This window comes from Solanum stenotomum, chromosome 2, assembly GCF_019186545.1.
Source record: "Solanum stenotomum isolate F172 chromosome 2, ASM1918654v1, whole genome shotgun sequence".
NCBI lineage: Eukaryota > Viridiplantae > Streptophyta > Magnoliopsida > Solanales > Solanaceae > Solanum > Solanum stenotomum.
Genome location: NC_064283.1, coordinates 4,240,119 through 4,263,105, shown reverse-complemented (window position 1 = coordinate 4,263,105; position 22,987 = coordinate 4,240,119). Strand labels below are relative to the sequence as shown.

The window sequence follows — 22,987 nt, the reverse complement described above, 5'->3', positions numbered from 1 at the left end:
ATATCTTTTAAAACTTTGTCGCACAGAACGGGAGCTAGTAATTTATGTGTGAGTTTAGTTGAATCTAATAAATTATTAAAAAATTACGTGGAAAAACAAATATATACTAATTAATTAGTTAATATAGCTATAGTTTCAATTAATTACGACTCACAACTTAATTTTAGCAGTAATTACGTCATTTCTCTCCTCTCTCGCCTCTCGCCTCTTTTATACATATACAAATACAAATCATACATATACATATATAATTATATGACATATATACAAATACAATTAGCCTCTCTCCACTTTCTCCTCCCTCTCTCAATATCGCTTGCCTCTCTCCTCCCTCTCCATATCTCGCTCGCCAAATATACAAATACATATGTATACCAGTTACATATATACAATTATCTAACATGTATACATATACAGTTCATCTCTCTTCACTCTCTGTCCTCTCTCGCTCGCCTCTCTCTACCCTTTCTAATCTCGCTTGCCTCTCCTGATCTCAATCAAATATACAAATAAATATGTATGTCAGTTACATATATACATTCGACAGATATACATATACAATTTATCTCTCTCCACTCTCTGCCCCCTCTCGCTCGCCTCTCTCCTCCCTCTAACTTGTAGCTATGAATCATAATTAGCAAGCTATAGTTATGGAGCATAATTAAATTATTTTTAAGAGGCTATAAGGAAAAGTTCCCCTAAATTTTATACATCTAATATATTGATATTAATAAATTCATAAAAATATATAAATATTAAATTTAGAACCTAATTATTACCACTTAAAAGAGACACCATAAAATTCAAAAGGAATCCTAATTCTGTCATGGTGACAACATATTCATCATAAAAACCGATATCTTTTAAAAAATAAAAAGTATGTTACTATCTTATCCTTAATTTTGGTAATGTGATTATTTTAAAGTTGATCAATTCATAATCAATCGAGTAGTGTACATTGGAACATATGTGATAATGAAAACAAGAGGGCATTTGGTCTAGTGGTATGATTCTCGCTTTGGGTGCGAGAGGTCCCGAGTTCGATTCTCGGAATGCCCCCACATATCTGAACTTCTTTTTATTTTTCTTCTTTTTATTTTTGTATTAAAAAAATGTTCAACCTATTTACGTAGAAATATATGTCTACGTATTTTCTACCCTTTTGAGACCTCATTTATCGGATTATACTTCTACTCTACGAAAGATAAATATATACATCGTCCTTTTCTTCCTTTTTATTAAAAAATGTTCAACCTATTTACGAAGAAATATAGGTCTACGTATTTTCTACCCTCTTGAGACCTCATTAGTCGGCTTATACTTCTACTCTACAAAAGATAAATATATACAGGCATGGACACACCCTTATCGAAGGGGTGTTAAGTGACATCTCTTCATCGGAAAATTATTGTATTAGAGCTCATATTTTGATATATATATATATATATATCGTGGTTAAGTCGTGTGTTCTAGTCCTACTAGCCTCATAATTATATTTTTTTACTATAACTATTGATACCCCTAACAATTCTGGTCCGCTACGAAATATATTTATATTTCTATTGTTCAACCTATTTACGAAAGTGACATGAAGAAATGTGTGTGAACGGCATGTTTCTCGTGGGATAATTGCCTTTTTTTTTTAGAGCTTTTCCTTCTTTCAAGTAACATATTATTACTAATAAGAAAAAAAAAATTGGGCCCATCAATCATATAAATTTAATATTAATTTATTTTTTGAAAAAACAAAAAAAATCTCCCAAGAAACGGCTGTAGTTGACGGAATCCGCCGTTCACAGCCGCAACCATATTTTATTTAATTTTTTTAGGTCTTTCCGTCTTTTACTATTTTAACCCAAGGTCCCAACTTGTGGCTTTTAAAAAAAATAATTTTGATTAATTTATATACCATGCATGAGAAGAAAAAGTATATAAAAAGTCAACAAAGTTTGTTACAACTTGCAAGAGCTCAAGTGGGATTATTTTAAAGATTAAATATTTGCTAAAGATTGTGATTTAAAAAAAAAATATTTGATAGAAACAAACAAAATAAGATGCATCACAATCTTTTGTTTTAAAAATATTAGAAGTAGCTTAGCAAAAGCAAAGGTTCTATTTCTTGTTTATGAGTTGTTGGATATAATTGATCGATATCAATAAGGATTATACATGAATGATAAATATTTTTTCAATTATAATAAAAATTTAGGATTTTAGATACAGGTATGAACAGTTTTAATTAGTAACGTTTTACCTCATAATATGAATCGTAGATTTGATCATTTAATTATATTGGAGAATAGAACGAAGCAATAAAGAAAAATGGATGCTAAGTGTGTTGATGTGAAATACCTACGTGTTTGACTTGGTCAGACTTGGCTTCTAATGTGGTAGTTGGGTTACTACATATTTTACTCCAACTAGTTATCCCTAGTAAATCCGATTAATCCAATAAATTGAATTCTAAAAACTTTGAAAAATTGTAATATATATATTGTTAATTGTTCTGTGTCAAAATATTATACGGTAATATCTATCTCACAAAAAAATTGGTGTAATGGATCGATATAGTAGTTGTACAAGAGGCGAAAACCGTAGGTCCTATAAGACCGTCAAAACAAAAAGGAGAGTGGAGATTATACAAAGTAACTAGAAGTAGAATAACTAGAATGAACTAATGTAAATATTTATGAGTTATAACAAAGTAGTACATCTAATCAAATTAAAGTCAAAGCCCATATAAAATAGGGAAAATTACATGTATAAGTAAATATATACTAGCTAATTACTTAATATAGGCTATAGTTATAGTTTGCCTCATTTAGCTATAATTATGCGGTTCAGCCTTTTAGTTTTGTATAATTCGCATGTTTGTATAATTCAGAATTTGTATAATATGATTTGTATAACTTTTGTATAATTCAGAATTTGTATAATTGTTTACAATTCTGGTAATTGTATAAATTTTTCATTTCGAGTTAATACAAAAATAACTGAATTATACAAAATGTACCCGCGAATTATACAAACAAGACAGCTTAAACTATAGCTATGAAACATAATTAAGTTTATTATAGTTGCTATTTGGGAAAGTTCCTCTATAAAATAATACCCGATCACATTTTACTAATTTTACAGATAAATAATTAAGCACACATTGTTTCTGAATTTACATCCAAATTTTTAAAACTAAAATGATTTTAATTTTATCTAGCCTGGTCCATTATGTGCTAGACAAAATTAGTTCTACAAGATTTTTCAACACTTGTCATCACCTTAACTTTTTTATGAAATATATGATGTGAATATTGGAGTTAAGAGGAACGTTATCTACTTCTGATAATTACACCTAACTATATAAATTTATCATAGTTAAGTAAGTGATAAAGTAAGTGCAAATATCATACTCCCTCTATCCACACACCTATTAAGAAAATAATAATTGACACAGTGAGTTCATCATTTTACTTAGGAGTGTACATTCGTTTTTTTGGTTTGATTTTGTACTATTCGGTTTGGACTTTTCGATTTTTGATTTTGAAGAAGTGTAACCCAATCCAAATGAAAATAAATTTTGTTTGGTTCGATTTTTCTCTTTTCGTTTTTTGATTTTTTTCTGTTTGATTATTCGGTTATGTCAATAATTAGAAACATAATCAAAATTATATTTGCAATTTGAAAATATATAAGGAGAAATAATAAAATTAAATATCTTAAATATGCTTTCTAATATTAATCACAAGTAAAACGTAAACACAACTTAAAAGGTATATCAATTATAAATGTCCTAGCATACGGTACAAACTATATCATAATGATACACGCTATATAGAATTCATTTTATTTTTTATTTTTTGATTCTTAATTTTTTAAAATCCGAAACCAAACCAAAAAATCAAATAAAGTATTTTATTAATCCAAAATCAAACCAAAGAACCAATCAAAATTAGAATTCGATTTGATTTGGTTTGATTTTTCGGTATAATCCAAATAGTGCACACCACTAATCTTACCTCTATTAATTGATAGAATTTCAAAATCAATTTATCCATTAAACAGGTTTTATCTTTTTCAAAATTAATTAATTAAATAGACAAAGAAACAAGTAAAAAAGGAAAATTGAACAAGTAAAAGGGAGAGAGGGACTAATATAAACGATCAATTATCTAAATAGATTTTTTTTTATATACTTATTAATTTAGTATAAACACCGAACATATGCAAGTTTATTTTTGGAAATGGTCACACATGAGGTAATTGGAGAACTAATTTGGGACAAAAAAATGGGCCATGAGTTTGTAAGATTAGAATTAGAAGCGATATTGATATGTTGAATTTTTTTGGAAATTTTTAGCAAATTGTTAAAATTTGACAGCTTTAAAGGACTAAAAACCTTATCATCTTGATTCTTGCCTTCACATAATTCCATAGATCAATATTTATTTGGAGGCAAGTGGATATTGACTTTTATGGGGTTTAGAGTAAAGTAGGTTTGGTATTTTTTTTTGAATTTCTTGAAAATGGGCCATCTGGTTGTAATATTGTCCATTCATGAAATCCTTCAATCCAATTATTCTCTTTTAATAGGGCCCAATACATTTTTTGGGGCCTACAATAATGACCCGTTTCATTTTCATTTCACAAAGTTGGACGGATATAATGCTACTAAGATTATTAGTGTTTCAACTTCCAACAGATGGCGTCGGTCCATTAATTTTCGAATGATTTTTCGTTTGGAATGATAGGCGCCGGCCCTTGAATCGACGACTTCGTTTTTTATAAACCTTCGGTTCAAGAAAAGGAAAATAATAATTTCTAAAATTCTCTACTATTTAAAAATTTTAAAAAATTCCCTTTCAGATACATCACTCCCCTCTCGGTCATACATCCCTATCTCCCTCTCGGAATTGGATACATCCCATCCTTCTCTGTTACATCCCTTCCCTCACAGATACATCCCTCCCCTCTCTGATACATTCCTCCCCTATGTATCCGGATATTCTATCCCTCTTTGATACATCTCTCGCCTATGTATCTGGAAGTCTAATAATGTATCCGGAAGTCTAGTGATGTATCCATATTCCATAAAGTTTAAGGGATTCTTATAATTTGAAACATAATAGGGAAATAATATAATTAGCTCTCAACACTATGTGATTTATGTAAATTATACAAAAATAATATTAATATTTAATAGTATTGTCAAGGAGAAGTCGGAGCAGAAAAAGTGATCCAACTAGAACCATGCTCTCCCATAGAAAAGAGAGAAATCGTTCAACTTTCTACCCTAATCCTTTTTAGTTTGCTTTCTTGATTGACTATCAAAGGATAATTCATGGAGTTTTGTCCAATCCTTTTCTGTACCTAAAAGAATAGAAATATTTTTAAATCATAAGAATTATGAAACGTCATATTACATTTAAGGTTGAGTGAAAAAGCTACTAACATTTTAAACTTCGAGTTCGAACTTAGGACATTGTGTCATGAAGTTCGAACTCAGAAATAGCGGGTCTCTGCTCATGGGCGGACCTAGGTTGTGTCCAGGGGTTCACCCGAATCCCCTCGGTCAAAAAATTACGTTTATATATAGGGCAAAATTATGATTTTATGTGTACATATATTAAAATGAACCCCCTGAAAATAAGTGAGAAGCTTTAGCTCAGTTGTTAAAGTGTTCAGCAGTGGCTTTTATACCGTGGGTTCGAATCCCATGCGCAACAATCCCTCTTCTCTTATTTTTTTTTATACTTTTTAATGCATGGAATTGGGCTCAACTTTTGGGCTTGGATCATCTTCTCTTTTTCATTATTTTTTGTATAAATTATAGGAACCACATATTATAAGTATTAAATAACATCCTATCCCTTCTAGTTTTCTATTTACCAAAAATCCCTTAAAAATGATGTTGCGGGATACATAGCGTTGTGCACGAGATACATTAGGTTTGATACATTCCACATAGCGGGATACATAACGTTGTGCATGGGATACATTAGGTTTGATACATTCCATATAGCGGGATACATAACATTGTGCACGGGATACATGCGGGATACATAGCGTTGTGCACGAGATAAATAGCGTTTGATACATTTCACATAGCGGGATACATAGCGTTGTGCACGAGATACATGCGGGATACATAGGTAAATAAGGGATTTTTGAAATTTTTGAAATAAGTAGGGATAAATGGATATTAAGGTAAGTAAAGGAGTGTAGTTAAGTAATTTGTCCTTATTTTTTCTCTTTTATGTCATTTTTCTAATTTGTTTTTGTTGAAATTTATTAGACACATTTTTTTTCATTCATCTTATATCTATTAGTCATTTTATTTCAACATAATTTTATGTACAACTCTTTAAAAATGATGAATTATATATATTAAGATAAATTAGATGTAATTGAATGAAGAAACTAAAAATCGTCAATATCCTTTTAATAATATATATTTAATAGAATTAATGGAATTTCTTTTCTATTTTTTCAATTCTATTATAGAGAGATGGAAAATTAAACTTATTTGATTTATTCGTCATTTTTTTTTCAACAAGTGATGACTAACCTAGTAAATTAAACTACATGAACTTTAAAAATTGACGATGCCATTTATTTATCTTCTGAATATGTATTATACTATTAGTAAATCTATACTTCACACTTTTAGAGAATCTTGATAATTTTTCTAGTAATATGTGTTTGAATGGATACTAATTTAAAAAATTTTAAAAAGCAAAATAAAGTAACACATTACAAAATAAAAGTATAAAAAGTACAATTGTTTTTAAGAATGGTCAATGGAGCAGGGTAAAAGTAGGAAGAAATGCTTAATGTGGCACGATAAGGTAATATAAATTTAGCGGGTTAAGGTAAATATTTTACTTCTCCGTCTCACTTCCTTTTTCATCCTTTAATTTTCACGTGTTTTAGGAGTTAACTTATGTAATACAACTGATCCACTAAATTTTTTTTTATCAACATAGCTTTGTTCTCAATATCTTTGATTAGTTTTGTGTTAACTTTTATTAACCAATGAGATACCTTGTACAAAAAGCATGTCGGGGTTACTACGTTCACCGCATACTTACATTATCACATGAGCTTCTTCTTTAAATTTCGAACCCCTTGAGCTTAATTCCTAGATCCGCCACTGTCTCTGCTACTCAAATAAGTTATGGCCATATTTTAAACAATGATATTGAAAGTGAATACTGGCGCACTTGGTCCTAAATTTCTTTTTCTAAATAAGTAAAAATAGGAGTAAAAATAATATATTCGCTCAATATATTAAATGAACAGCGATAAAATTCTGAATAAATGTATAAATTTAAAATTTTAGATCTACGTTTGAGTCTTTAGTGCGCTATGACTAACCTTTAGGCAAATTTAGACTACTAACCAGACCACTCAAAACTATGGTTAATTTTGCAAACTGAATTGGCTATTTCACTCAAATCTCAATCTGCAAATGCATATAACTCAAATACTTGATGAATGGGCTCTTCGGCCTATAGGATTCTAGAGGACATGTTGAGCTGATTTACTTAAATGTCCTTTTAAAGGTTATTTTTTAAATTTTGTCCTAATTTTAAAAAGTTTTGCAAATATAGTCCTTGGAGAACTACTCTTTCGAACAATATTATACTTTTCGCTCATACATTGCTCAATCTTACAAAAATTATATTAGATGATATAACTTTCAAAATTTAAGACATGATTAAATGTTCTCAAAAGGAAAAATCAGTTTCTTCAGAAGGAATCGTTAGACCATAGTCTATAAGGTTCATCAATTGAAATACAAGTAAATAAGATGTTTGCTACTATATGAAAAAGGGATAACCGGCAAAATTTTTAAGAAAATGTTTCTTTTTGTTAAAATAGTCAAAAGACCCTTCTAATTAATATTTTCTTAAGAGGAGTATAAAAGAAAAACACGATAGATAAATCTGACACATTATCCAATTCCGGAAGATGATAAATGCAATGAATCCATTCTGGTATAAGCTTAATTCACCCCCTACATGATTGAAAAGACATTCGTTGATCTTTTTATTTTTCCCTCTATATTTAGCTATCACCATTTTTTAAGCTATGCATTTCATTAAAGCTAATGGAAATGATGAGATTAAGTGCACTAACTAAAAAAGGAAGTAAAATAATGTCACAATAATAGCATTGTACATAGAACATGTGCATATTCCAAATCCTCCTAAAAGAAAATTACAATTGTATTATATTTGTTTGTTTATTTCAATTTCACCTTCAAAGAGAGTCATTACAACATGTTGAAGCACAAAAGTGATGAAATAATTTTGATCTTAACATTTCTTTTACTTGTCTCAAACTTATTTTGGTTAATGAGTCCAAAGAGTGTGACAAAATGTAACACTACAAATAGTAACAAGAAAAATGTACAAATATTCCTATTAGCAGGGCAAAGCAACATGTCAGGGCGCGGAGGAATCAGTAGAAAAGTTGTTGGAGGAAATGTAACTGAAATTTGGGATGGTTTCGTGCCTGAAGAATGTAAACCAAATCATAAAATTATACGATTAAACGCAGCTCAAAAATGGGAAGAAGCACATGAGCCTCTAAATTATGGGATCGATTGTTTATCGAGTTGTGGACTTGGTCCTGGAATGGCATTTGCTAATGAAATTCTTAAAAAGGATACAAATTTTGGGGTGATTGGTTTGGTACCTTGTGCTAGAGGAGGGACTGGTTTGTATAGATGGAATCGTGGATCTTATGCTTATGATGATTTAATTAAAAGAACAAAGTTAGCTTTAAAAGATGGAGGAATTATTAGGGGGTTATTATGGTATCATGGTGAGGGTGATATAAGAACAAATAATGGATCAAGTTCATACAGGATCAAATTTGAGAAATTTGTTAATGATTTGCGTAGTGATTTGAATTCTCCTAATCTCCCAATTTTGCTGGTAAACATCTTTCTTATTTTAATTTTTTTGATGATATTATGTTAATTATATGATGTTTGATCAATGATTTGTGATTTTCTTAGTTTTTTATTTTGTTATATTGGGGGATCATGGAAAGAGGAGGGGAAGGGTGAGAAGTGAGAATTGAACCCACACATGTTGTGTGTGTAAGACTGTAGGTTCGGTAGACTCAGTAGCTTTACCAAATACACTATATTTGTGTTAACAAAATTCACTTGATAATAATACAAGTAATATGTTCTTAATGTATTGTGTAATTCCATCCTGAAACCTATAAACTTAAAATCCTGAATTCATCTTTTTGGATATTACTAGATTATAAACCATTAGCCTTGGTGGTGATTTGTTGTATGATAATTTGTGTTTAACTCAACCTTTAAAGTTTGTCGAACATTTGAAGGTTCACCTTAGTATAGACTTTCTCTTTAATGCAAAAATATGACTTAAGGATTTAAGTTATATACACTTGATGTGTATCTTTCTCCTATTCATGTAGTTTGTATTTTGATAGCTAGTTAATTACTTTATGAATAACTTGTTTGTGTGTTAATAATTCTTCTAACGTCAATATATAGATATTAAACTCGTTTTTTTTTTTTTCAACAGGCCATCCTACCATACCCAAAAAAACCATTTGAAGGACCATATATAGAAGTGGTGAGAGCAGCTCAATTGGGAATTAACATCTCAAATGTGATAAAGTTTGATGCTGAGGGACTAGAAATTGGTTCAGATGGCATTCATCTAACTACACCAGCACAAATTCAACTTGGTCATATGTTTGCTCATGCTTTTTTTAGCCTAAACAATTTTACAACTTTTAGTTTCTACAAGTTTTTCCCTTTTAATATTTTCTCTTAGCTAGATTTTTCTGTTTATTCTTGCATAACTATGTCTTATATGAACTTCCATACCATTTTTCATATGAAAAATAAAAAATGTGTTTGTTTTAATGTTTTTGATTTCTTATTAATGGATTGATATTCACATTCATAAGTTGTCAATTGTTTCGTAATAGTATCCTGTTTAAATCACAAAAAAAATTAAAAGATGATTGTATGGTTAGTCATAGAAATAAATCAAGCTACCAATGATATATCCGTACTTAAGTTTAAATTTTGAATCTTATTGATGTTATATTAATCTAGAGAACAACGTCAATAACAAGTACCAATAACATAAATGTTTCAGTTGAAAGAAACAAAATTCGCCTTCTCTTTTCTTCAATTGAGAAATTTTATATGTAAGAATTAATATTTCTCAAACTTTTGATATAATCAATTATTTGAAGAAAATTTAGTGTAGGAAGCATTTGCCCACAAAACTATACAAATGTACTCAAAATTATACAAATGGACTTGCGATAATCTCCTCATGCGCGCAAAATTATTGAAGTATTTCTAAGTCAAATAATTGCTTTGTTTCTCTCAATTCAGCAGGAAAGATAAAACTGAATATGAATGATAACTTCAAAACGTAATTAGGAAATGATACTTTTTAAAGATGATCTAGGAAAAAGATTTCTGAGATACTCAGGTCAATAAGGCCATAATTAGATATGTCAATTGAGTCGCCTACCTCTCTCCACTCTCACTCGTCTCTCACCCTCTCTATGTATCTGTATATCAAAATGTATATATTTGATATCAAAGATACATGTATCTAATATTTTTGATACATGTAATCGACTTGAAATCTGAAGGAGAGGTGTATTTGACTTGAAATCTTGTACGGAATTGTTAATTAGAGAGACAATATGTAATTATTTCAAACTATAGACTACATTAGTAATTTATAATAGGGCAAAAGGGCAAACCATATAAATCCCACTAGTTTAGGTCTTAATTATTAAGATTCCCAATAGTTTCAAATATTACTTCATGTACCATATTTTATGCTTAGGATACGTGAGTCTGAATCCATGAGATACATGTATCTGCCGAATTTTAAAATTGAGATACAAAATTTATTTATTTAAATTAATTGTTTGGAACTACTTTCCTTAATTAGAAGAGTAATTGAGGATTTTCAAAATACATAGAAAATTAATTTCATTTTATTATTCTTTAAAATAGTAAATTCATTAATATTATTAATATAAGATAAAAACATGTATATCTTGGTAATGCAATTTGATTAATTTCAAATTATTACTCTTAAAATAATAAATTCATTAATTTGATGTATTTATTATCAATATATGATGTATCCAACAAACTAAACACTTAGATACATGAGTGTCCTGCAAGTACATTTATATGTATCATAGAAGTATCTAGCATTAATTTCATGTATTTGTTATAGGTGTCTAGTATTGATTTTATGTATTTTATATATATATATATATATATATACACACACACATATATATAATATTAATTTCATGTATCTTTTATATGTATCTAGTATTAATTTGATGTATCAAGTATCAATTGCATATGTTATATTCAAAAACATGTAATATACAAAAAGAAGAAGCATATACATCTAATTATGTGTATTTAAATTTCATACATTATATCCAAAAACATGTATCTCGAATACATAATAAGCATATACATTTAATTATGTGTATCTAAATATGAAATGTAGCTGAAACACATGAATTGAGGAACAGATCACGACTGTATAGTATCTGTCGTATCATTAATATCATCGTGTTGTTAAAAATCATGTATCCGAAATTTAATGGTGGATACATGTACATGGTCAGACACCCCATTACTAAAAATACAACTCAAATCTTAATTAAGATTACTACTTATTGGATACAGATGTTTCAAGGGCTATATCAAAGTAATATTGTAACTACCAAATCCATGTCACGGTAACCAAAGAAAGCCTTAGAAGAACACCAACAAACAAAAACTCTCTACCATACTCCCTTTGATCTTTTTGCGTTGTGGTATAACATAATCAAAACTAAGATCCATTTCTTCCGGAGACAAACAATCAAGACACACTCTGAATTAAAGTTTTCTCTGTAGCAGTTACTTTGATTTGATCTAGTTATAAATGAACAATACAAAATAATATTTGAGTTCAGGAGAATTTGTCGGCCATGGTGATGATATCTTGAGAAGAAGAGAGTAGATTAACTATTGTTGGAATGAAATTGTATGATGAAATTCTTGAATCATAAAGGAGGAGACATAATTGAGTGATAAATATGGGAGGGGAGAATTAAGAGATAGTGGTTGATTTGAAGTGTAAGAGTTAATTAAGCAGATAATTAATCAATCCTAGTTTTAAGATATGTGGGTAGCTAATAATTTAATTGTATCTTCAAATAATATATTAATATATGGTATAAAATATTAAAAGAGGTAATATCTGTAATTGTTTGAAAGTAAAGATAATATTAGTATATATAGTAGTGATGTATGTCTAATAAGGTAGTTTATCCTTTATAATAAAAATGTTTGTGTAATTAAATAACATATCCAAAAAAGATTGAACATTATCTAACATACTATATATACTAGTTAAGGTTTTCATGAAGCTCTCTAAAAGAGCATAAAACATTGTAGCAACTCATTTTTAATCGATCATTCTCAAGGAATTGAGATGTTGATATTTAAAATTATGTCCTATTTATAACCTAGGTTTAGTACTTAGGGTTCATAATCATCACGTCCAAAATAAAATGATTTAAATTGATATATAGAGAAAACTTAAGTACAAAGAGATTTCTAGAATATTGATAAGGAGAGAAAGACCATCAAGATGTCAAACCAGTGATGAGATTGTGCTATTTCATCGTACGCTACCGGAGCATGCTTTTTAGCACTATGTGGGAAATTTTTTTGTTTATTCAGTCACTTAGTTTTAGTAATAAACTCTTACTTTTTGGTCTAACTTGGACTAATCAATTAATTCAAAACTAAAGTAAGAAAAACAATATAGGCTAATCCTTTCTATATATTTTTGTTAGGTAGTGGCGTAGTTGTTCTTGTGTGCTTTGATTGACCTCCACCAAACACGGCCATGAACTCCTACGATTTTCCTGGAAGGCATTAGGGGTGATGCCTAACTCCACATTAATGGCTCACAACCATGTTTAAAGTAAATAATTAAAAAAAAAACAAATATATACATATTGCTTATCAACGTTCTAAAAGTCTTTATTTAATCTAATCTTTTAGCGTATCAAAAAAAATAATCTCCTCATGTTCAATAGTTTTACTTTCTAGAAGATAATAAATGCAATGAATCCATCCTATCATTATACTTAATGTTTCCTTGGACCTGATTATAAAGATTTCGTTATCTCTTTTTCTATCTTTGGCATTTTAAAGAAAGTATTCTGTCTATGCATTTCATTCACTCATTATTGAAGGAAGTGATGAGATTAAGTGCACTCACTAAAATAAAATAAAAAAAGGAAAGTAAAATAATTTAAGAATTGCATTATACATAGAACTTGGGTATAATTACATTAATCCTCTTAAACAAAGAAAAATAGAAAATGAAAGCTACTTTCTCCTCAATAATATAAAGCAAAAACAAAAACACTGTTTCTTTGGGTTATTTCAAGTTTACCTCCAAAGAGAGTCACCAACAATATGTTGAAGCACAAAAATGATGAAATTATTTTGATCTTAACATTTCTTTTACTTGTCTCAAACTTATGTTGGTTAATGAGTCCAAAGAGAGTGAAGGAATGTAACACTACTAGTAATGTCAAGAAAAAAGTACAAATCTTCCTATTAGCAGGGCAAAGCAACATGGCAGGACGCGGCGGAGTCATTAAAAAAATTGTTGGAGGAAATGTTACCAAAGTTTGGAATGGATTCGTGCCTCAAGAATGTAAACCAAATCATAAAATTATACGATTAAACGTAGCTCAAAAATGGGAAGAAGCACATGAGCCTCTAAATTATGGGATCGATTGTTTAACGAGTTGTGGACTTGGTCCTGGAATGGCATTTGCTAATGAAATTCTTAAAAAAGACTCAAATTTTGGTGTAATTGGTTTAGTACCTTGTGCTAGAGGAGGAACTAGTTTGGATAAATGGAGAATTGGGACTCATCCTTATGATGAATTGGTTAAAAGAGCAAAAATTGCTGAAAAAAGTGGAGGAATTATTAGGGGGTTATTGTGGTATCATGGTGAAAGTGATGTAAAAGGAGGGAATGGATACAAAGATTATAAGATCAATTTTGAGAAATTTATTCATGATTTTCGTAGTGATTTGAATTCATCTAATCTTCCCATTTTCCAGGTAATAATTAACATAATTTTCTTTTATTCATTTCCTTAATGATACTATGTTGATATGAGTTTGATTATAGGTTTTTGATGTGATCATTTGGATTCTATTGAACTCATGTTTTTGGGCTTTAAGTTTGTAAAATATTTCAAAGTTCTATCTTATTTTTAACACGTCTCTTTAAGTCATGATTGTTATATAGACCAAATAGAATAGTTCATCTCAAAAGGCTAGTCGATCAAGTGATAGAGCTACTAGTTTATTAGCATTTTAATTATGAATCTATGGCTACTCTGATCATGTTGAATTGTGTGATTGTTTCATATATGAGGTTAAATTAGTATATTTGTATTCACCTAATTATTTAATTTTATGACAGGTTATCCTACCATATCCTAAAAAGCCATTTAAAGGGCCATATATAGAAGAAGTAAGAGCAGCTCAATTGGCAATCAACATCTCAAATGTAATAAAGATTGATGCTAAGGGACTAGAAATAGGTCCAGATGGCATTCATCTCACAACATCAGCACAAGTTCAACTTGGTCATATGTTTGCTCATGCTTTTTTGAGCCTAAACAATTTTACATCGTCGAATACTTATAATTTCTTTAATTTTTTCCCTTCTAATATATTTTCTTAGAACTTTTTACCAATCCTTTGTATTATTCTTTTACAAATGAACTCTGTTACCACGTTCATAAATCATAAATGTTATATCTACCAAACGTTTTGCTATATTCCAAGTTTTTATTTTTATTTTCCTTTTCTATTTGTATATGTAGATTAACTTAATTAGTTCTAAAAGAGAATTTATCGTTACATAGAGTTCCTTTTGATAAACCGTAACAAATTTGAATTCCTTACTTTATATTAATAAGAGAACTGGAACACGATTACAATTCTTTATAACTTTAAGATCCTAATTGCAATACTCAAACTATTGAATAACAATGGAGATATTGAAATAACACATATATAAATGCTTTTGCATATAATTCACATACCCTATAATACTGATGCCCTGTTCTATTTAATGACAATCAACACTACCCTCAATTTGGATCTCAATATTCTCCTTTGTGAAGGTCTCGCCCTATTCCTTTTACTTGACCCAATATCTATTTATGTGATATGCTTATCGGTACGAATTGGACCTGATTTATTATAACGTAAACCCCAAAATATCTCCGATATATATATATACCGCAAAGTTAGGCATTTCTAATAAAGGCAATGAAAAGATCAACTAAACAAACAATAATAATATTAAGTAACTTACAAAAATGACTATAATTATAGGGTTATTGAAGTTCAATAGCTATAAGTATGTTATTTATCAAAAATAACTACAGTTTATGTTTATATCTAGCTGTATTTTTTTTAAAAAAATTATTTATACAATGATACATTTATAATTATAATGCACTAAATAAGATAATTTTAGATATGTTAAAACAACTAAAATCACTCCTAAAAATCTGCCAATTTGAATATGTACTCTAAAGTGACAGTCTAACATTGTTTATTTTGAAAATTCAAAAAATTAAAATCGAAGACGAAAAAATTTGTAAAAAAAAAAATGAAAAACGAGAATACTCGTATGTTGAAAAACTATATCTCAATATTATTATTATACATATAAAGGACATGTAGATGAAAATAGTATACAGATACAAATACATATGAATACAATTATGTAACTGTTTTATTTGGAAAATATATTTTGGACTAGTTTTAAGAGTCGCCACTTAATTTTTAAGAAAAAATCAAGAATACTGATTTTCAATAGATTAAAACAGGGAATCAATTGAAAATACTTGAGGGGGGTTCGGGGGTTCTTCTTAGCATTTCGGGAAGGGTTTGAAAGCACCCGAAATGCCCGCTAATATGTGGTTATCCGGCAATTAATTATTTGGCTAAAATATTTTAACTTATCTTGAATTGGAAAAGTGAACTACTTTATCGTTGAGACCTATTTTAATAGAAAAATAATGAAATATTATCTAAGTGAAGTATTTCATAAACTTATTTATTTTTAAGTCAAGTGAAAGATGAGTAATTTAGTTAAGTAATTAATTCATGGGTGTCTTTCGGGGATTTGAATATTTTCGACCTTAAGATTAACGACAAATATTAGTAAGTAAATAAACATAATAAAAATGAATAGGGAAAGTGACTTGGGCTCAAGTATGGTTTTTCTGTCCGTCTGGACCAATACTTGGGCCCAATTTCATTTTGGGCCATCAGCTCATTTGAGTCACCTACACCTGTCCTATACTAACGTAAAAGAAATATTTTTTCTTTGGGCCTTGGGCCCAATTTTTCACCTGTCTTAGGCTTCTACCAAAAATAAGAATAGCGACTAAATGAGCTTAGGCTCAATAGATAACAAAACACAATTTTGAAATTAAAAGTGGGCCTTTGGCCCAATCTTTTCAATTCTATAATCTGCTCCAACATTTTTTCGACTCCGGGACCTGTACGTCGACTTTCAATGGCCGGTTGACTCGAATAAAGAATTGAGCCTCCATGGACCAATGAGAAAATGCAAGGGAGAAATAGGAGTTCATGAAGAACTCGGGCATATTTTACCTCTTCTTGAGCAGCGAGACCGAGACAGACGAGCAGCGGCGATGGCCTTCACCATAGGAAACTCGAACACCGAACAGGGATTCAAAAATCTGGATAGGAAGTCGAACCCAAACCCCAAAACTATTGTATCCGCTCCTTTCGAAGCGTATTAAGTGTGTATTTTAAACACTTGCGCCTAAATCTTTCCCTATATTTTTCGATAAAAAACACAAAAATCCTCTGTTTTTCTTCCTAACTTTCCACAATATTTTCTCTAAATTTTTCTCCAAGATTCCCTCCCCTTACAGAAATAGTAAAGCATTGTATATAAGGGAGCTATGATTCAATTTGAGGGGGAAAAGGCTGGAAAAAAATTCGGTTCAAGGCTCATTTCAAAATTCAAAAATCAAAAATCTTTCACAAATTTAGGGAAACACCCTTTTTCCGAAACTTCAAACTATTCCGAAAGGAGCAAGGAGAAATGGATGCCTTAGATCGATCGATTGTCCTTGACAAGCGACGTGTCTCGATCTCACAGTCCTATGGACGAAACAGCAGCTGAAATCGCGGAAAAGTTGTGCAAGATTGTACCAGCCCGGGGAAGAAGACGTTGGGATTTTGCTTTCCGTCTATCATCGTTGCTTCCGTGAAGATGTCGCTATGGCTTCTGTGAACTCGCTGTTGCGTGTTCTCGCGTGGGGCGCGTACAAGGGTCGGGTTTTGTAGTTGTATGTTGTTGGTTATTTTTGTATTGTTATAGTGTATTATTGAATGGGTCTGTTTTGGTGGGTTAGTGATTGGGCTGTGAATTGAAAGGAAATGGGAGTGGGCTGCTGGAAATGTGAGTAAGAGGCCCAAATTGATTTCTCAAAGGCTTAAAAAAAAAGAAGTAAAAGAAAAAGGCTAAAATTGCAAATAAGGTATAGTCATATTGAATTTAATTTTCAACTTCGGCCGAAATCTAACTAAGATCGAATTATTAAAACTAATTAACGAGCTTCTTAATTTTAGAAAAATAAAATAATTGGTTCAAATCTAAGACAATTAAACTAATTAACTAAAAATTACTATAATTCAAACTAAACTAAATTAATAAAATATTTAGTTTAAAAATGTAAAAATCTTTTGAGATGACTTTCAAATATTTATAAAGTATACTAATTATATATTAAAAATTATGAAAGTGACGAAACTATTTAAAATAATTTGCAAATTATTTTATTTTTCTTAAACTTGTATAACACTAATTATTTTAAATTGCTTGAAATTTAAGAAGCTCGATTAATTAATGTATATTGTGGAGGTCCAAAATTGGGTGTCAACAGTAACAATTAACTAATCTTCTGTTATATTGTATTCTATACTTGTATTTGAATACAAACACACATGAATACAATAATATAACATGTAAATAACTTTATTTATATTGCATTTGAAATCTGTATTTGAATGCAGATACAAATGAATTTAAATTTATAACTATCGATCGACTTTAATTTATATGATTTGATACTTATATTTGAATACAAATATAGAGAAATACAATTATATAACTATTAATTTGCTTTCATTTATAATGTATTTAGTACTTACATTAGAATATAAATACAAATGAATACATTTATGAATATATATATATATATATATATATGAATACAAACATTTAAATTCATTTGTCTCTGTATTTAAATACATCTATATATATAACTATATTTGAATACAAAATACAGATGAATACAAATTCAGAACAAGTATAGTGTTTTGATTCAAAATACAATGAATACAAATATGAAGCAAAATATGGTGCTTTGTTTGGTCTGTCATTAGAGTATACCTCTTGTTAGCCTCTTATGAGTAAAAAGTTTTGGAGTCCCTTTTGGTTAATTCTAAATTGAAACTGTAGAAATTGAATGACACAAACACATAAATATTTTTTATCTCAAATTGATTTCCGCCATTGTAATGGAAAAAATCTTTAATCGAAACTCTATGAAAATAGATGAAACATATAGATATATACAAATATAATCTTCATAAAAAATAAGAAAAAATGTAATTAGAATATACTTAATCAAGATGAATCACAAAAATTACTCCTACAATCATGCAAAAGGATAGTGAACCGGAAGGATTTTTGAAAAAAAATCACAAAAAAAAGTCAATGATATATGAATATGGAAAGAGAAAACATTGAAAAGGGTAAACATGGAAACCACACCGTAAAACATTCCTTACATAATTGATTAGGCGTGTACTAATTACTCTGCCATTTAATATTTGTTAATATACATATAAAATTGGAAAGAAATGATTATTCATGTGTAATTGATTAACTTTGCTATTTAATATTTAATTATATCCATATAATATAAATATCCTGTGCGCACCCAAAAAGTAGCGGCTGCGAGTTTCCCTTGTCATAAAAAAAATAAAAAAATAAATTTTAGCTATTTATCTTAAATATATATTGATGTTTGCTATATCTTGTAGTTTTTTCAATAATATAGAGTATTCAGTATTATTCCGCAATCATCGCCCAAAATCTCAACTAAACAGACATTATAAAAAAAAAATTATTGATTGATGCAAAACCTAATCACATGTCCAAATACAATTTCTAACTCCAAATCAATTTAAAGTTGGACCTCCAATTCTCCAAACGCCTAATAAATTAACCTCAACTACACAATTTGTGCCAGGTTCATTCGTACGTGTCTGATTTTCAAAATATATTAGTAATTCGACCAATTGTACATAGCCATTAACATATATAACGTGTCACAGCCTCATATCATTGTCGGTCCTTTTTCTTTATCAATTTGATCTCATCAATCATAAATTTAGCTTGTATTTTACTTACATTATACAACATTCCTAAAATTAAAAACACCTTACACATTGAAAAAAAACATGGACACTTCAAAGGTTACAAAAACACTCACAAACTCTGTTTTTATCATACTTTAATTTCTAGTATGTTTTTGATTAATTTGATGTTGTTGTTGTTTGTTACAGGGGAAAGAAGAGATTTATAAGGTGGATACTACAAATTACAAGAAATCAGCAGGACATGAAGAAGAAGAGCCACAAAAAGAGGATGTGAAAATCACACATGTGCCTCTAACGTACGAGAAGCGTGAAACTGGTGATTCTTTGGCTGCTAAACTTGCTGAAAAAATTGAGTCTGCTAAGGAAACTGTTACGGGTGCTGGCGCTGACGAGCATAACAAAAAAGATTGAGATAAATGTTTCCCCTGTTTTGTTTTTTTTTTTGAATTGTTGCAACTATATGTTTGTGTTTATAGTGTAATACAACATGAATAAGGTTTTTGTCCTAGTTCTTAGGCGTATCCAGGATTTTAAGATAATGAGTGCACTATTACAAAAAGATTGATCTGAAATATAAATTTGATCGCTCGATATTTATGTTCTTATTACTAAAAAACCTAAAAAATTTTAATATTATAGGTTCAAAATTAATTTATGAATTAATTAAAATGTCAAAAGTGCTACCAATAACTACTTAGATTAGAGAGGTGTTATTCAATTTTAGAAAGAAAAATAAAACACAATAAATATAAAATTTAAATTTCTAACTCACGTAGAGAAGTGCATTCAGTCATCATCGCATTAGATGATACATACTCTGAGTGTGGGTTCACATATCTATATTCTAATAATTTTTTAAAAATATACCACTATTAAATATCTATATTCTAATAATTTTTTTAAAATATACCACTATTAAATATAATTTCGGGAGGAGAGCATGGATTCACATGAACCCGTGACCCCTTTGGATACGCCTCTGCTTCCTTCCGGATCAGAACTTCTGTTGGAGGCAAGCCCCCATCTTGTTCTCTTTTTCTCCTTGTAGTTGAGTTTGTTTTAAATGCTGGGAATATTAGTATTTGCGTGTAGAATTGAGTTCGGTTTTGAGTCGTTATATAATTCAGTTTTAACCCTACCTATTTTGACAAATAAATTTGGGTGCACAAAGATGATTCTATTTAGGGATATTTGAAACGCCAATAAGTTGTGGAACTTGAAGACAATCATGAATCACACATAAATTTCTTTTTAATTGAAGACGAATATGGATGGTTTTGGGAAAGATGTTTGGTGCAATTCTTCCTCATTATGGGCGCCTAACTCATAGCCAACAAATGTACGAGGAAATGATTTGGTGCACTTGTTATATTTGTCAAATGTCATTTTCACGTTATAAAATATTATACTGTGATGTTACAGGAGGAGGATTCTTACCTACCTACCTTTTGAGAAAGCCAAATGAGGGGGGAAGAATCAGAAACGTAATTGAGTTGAAGAGTCCTAAGGAATATCAATACGTGGAATCGAATCCTTCTCAATATGGCAGTATAATCAAGTTCTGCTTAATCAGTATATAATCATACTTTGAACATCCACAATCAAGATGCCTAATACAATTTTTTTTTCAGACTAATGAAAGATTAAGATGAACAACCAAAAATCGTCGGAGTTCATTACTTTATGAAGCAATAGATGATGCCCAATACACAATTAAACTTAAACAATGGTACTAGTAATTACCAAACATAATTATTTATCAAGCATCGCTAAATGAAAATTAAAGCAAATAACATCCTAATAAACTCTATCTCTCTATTACCAAATACCAACATCCATAAATCCATCTTCAGTAGCACATCCTCTAAACATTCCATTACAATTAAACCCATAAGCCACTTCCCCTTTATTAGACACAGCAATAAGCCCAGCAAACCCATTATCCAATCTCTTCTTAATCACAAAGTCCACTGCTTCTTGAAGGCCCAATTCCTTATATTCCATAACTGCTGCCACGTCACGTGCTAGGGTTCCACGTATGATAGCTTCTCCTTCACCTGTACATGAGACCCCACAAAGCTCACCTGCGTAGGTCCCAGCACCAATCAGCGGTGAGTCACCGATACGACCGGTCATTTTGTTCATTAAACCACCCGTGGATGTGGCGGCGGCGCACCTACCTTGGCCGTCTACCACCACACATCCCACCGTCTCCGGCGCGTAAACACTTATCGGTAATCCGTTCATGCGAATTGGGCTTTCAACGGATGACGCACAGGAATCCAATCCAGTTAATGGAATTCTGTAATCGAACTGAAAAAATTATTTTGAAAAATTGTCAATTAATCAATTTAATTTACAATACGTATTTATTTATAGCTATACAAATGTTTAACATACCAAAATGGTGTTAGCCTCTTTGGCTAGTTTCAGCATTCCAACATTGTCCTCGGTGATGAAATATTCATTGTCTACCATCTCCACGCCCTAATAATAAAAATTAATTCATTTATTAGATTATTGTTATTAACAATTTCGACGATTTGATGTTGTTTTTATAAATCTGGTAAATTTTTTTTACCTGTTGTTTGGCGAATTCTTCAGCGCCGGAGAAACCGAGATAGGAATGAGGGGATTTATCCATAATAAGGCGAGCGAGGGAGATTGGGTTTTTCACGGTGGAGATACCAGAAACGGCGCCGCATCGTCTACCGTCGCCGTCCATAATGCTCGCCTCCATTTCCACTGTTCCATTTGCAGTTAATGCAGATCCACGACCCGAATTGAATAGAGGATCACTTTCCAGTTCTCTCACCTATATATACAACCAGAATCCAAATCGTAGAAAAAATTCGACATGCAAAAAACTATAACATTCAAGGAATTCACACAAATGTAGATCTGCGATTTTTTTTGGTTATACGAATCAAAGCGATGAATGTTAGTTGATAAAAGATATACGTACAACGAGTTCAACGACATCAATGGCAGGTAGAGAAGAGCGAAGAGCGGAGATTCCAATGTTAAGGCAACGAGTAAGGAGTTCTTTAGCTTGTTTCTGACGTTCAGCTGGGAGATTTGGGTCCACACCAGCGCCACCGTGCACCGCTATAGCCCAACCACCCATATTTCTACAATAAACTCCTTTTTTGCTCTCCCTCTTTTCTCTCTCTATTTTGTTAATTGCTTTGATGCTTGTAAAATTGTGTTTTGCCTTCTTTATATAGACAGACGCACAAATCCTAGTTGGGTTCTATTTGGGATTTTTTTAATTGTTACCCCCACCCTTTCTTAGTTTATATTACAAGTTTTAAAAAATCTTTTTTTCTTTCTGAAACTCCGTGTCAATTATCGAATCAAACTAACTCACATAAAATGAAACGAAAGAAGTACTTTTCCATTCATTTTTAA

General features: G+C 30.3%; 4 protein-coding genes and 1 non-coding gene across 5 annotated transcripts in view; 3 read left to right on the top strand and 2 right to left on the bottom strand.

Annotated features, from left to right (window-relative positions):
* The window catches only part of LOC125857134 (WD40 repeat-containing protein HOS15-like), a 281,455-nt gene that overhangs the window by 164,883 nt on the left and 93,585 nt on the right, over nucleotides 1-22,987 (bottom strand). The gene's annotated exons all lie outside the window — the stretch shown is intronic.
* Nucleotides 988-1,059, top strand: TRNAP-UGG (transfer RNA proline (anticodon UGG)). Its single transcript has one exon. It is a non-coding gene; the product is annotated as a tRNA-Pro (tRNA).
* On the top strand, nucleotides 8,280-9,821 carry LOC125857154 (probable carbohydrate esterase At4g34215). The gene is made up of 2 exons (XM_049536836.1): nucleotides 8,280-8,939; nucleotides 9,567-9,821. The coding sequence occupies exons 1-2, from the start codon at nucleotides 8,280-8,282 to the stop codon at nucleotides 9,819-9,821; spliced, it is 915 nt and encodes a 304-aa protein (XP_049392793.1).
* On the top strand, nucleotides 13,497-14,816 carry LOC125857153 (probable carbohydrate esterase At4g34215). Its single transcript, XM_049536834.1, has 2 exons — nucleotides 13,497-14,185; nucleotides 14,553-14,816. Exons 1-2 carry the CDS (start codon nucleotides 13,526-13,528, stop codon nucleotides 14,814-14,816), a joined length of 924 nt encoding a protein of 307 aa, XP_049392791.1. The 5' UTR covers nucleotides 13,497-13,525.
* Nucleotides 21,228-22,777, bottom strand: LOC125857150 (probable isoaspartyl peptidase/L-asparaginase 2). The gene is made up of 4 exons (XM_049536831.1): nucleotides 22,542-22,777; nucleotides 22,158-22,391; nucleotides 21,977-22,063; nucleotides 21,228-21,889 (listed from the first exon to the last, which is right to left on the bottom strand). Exons 1-4 carry the CDS (start codon nucleotides 22,701-22,703, stop codon nucleotides 21,395-21,397), a joined length of 978 nt encoding a protein of 325 aa, XP_049392788.1. The 5' UTR covers nucleotides 22,704-22,777; the 3' UTR covers nucleotides 21,228-21,394.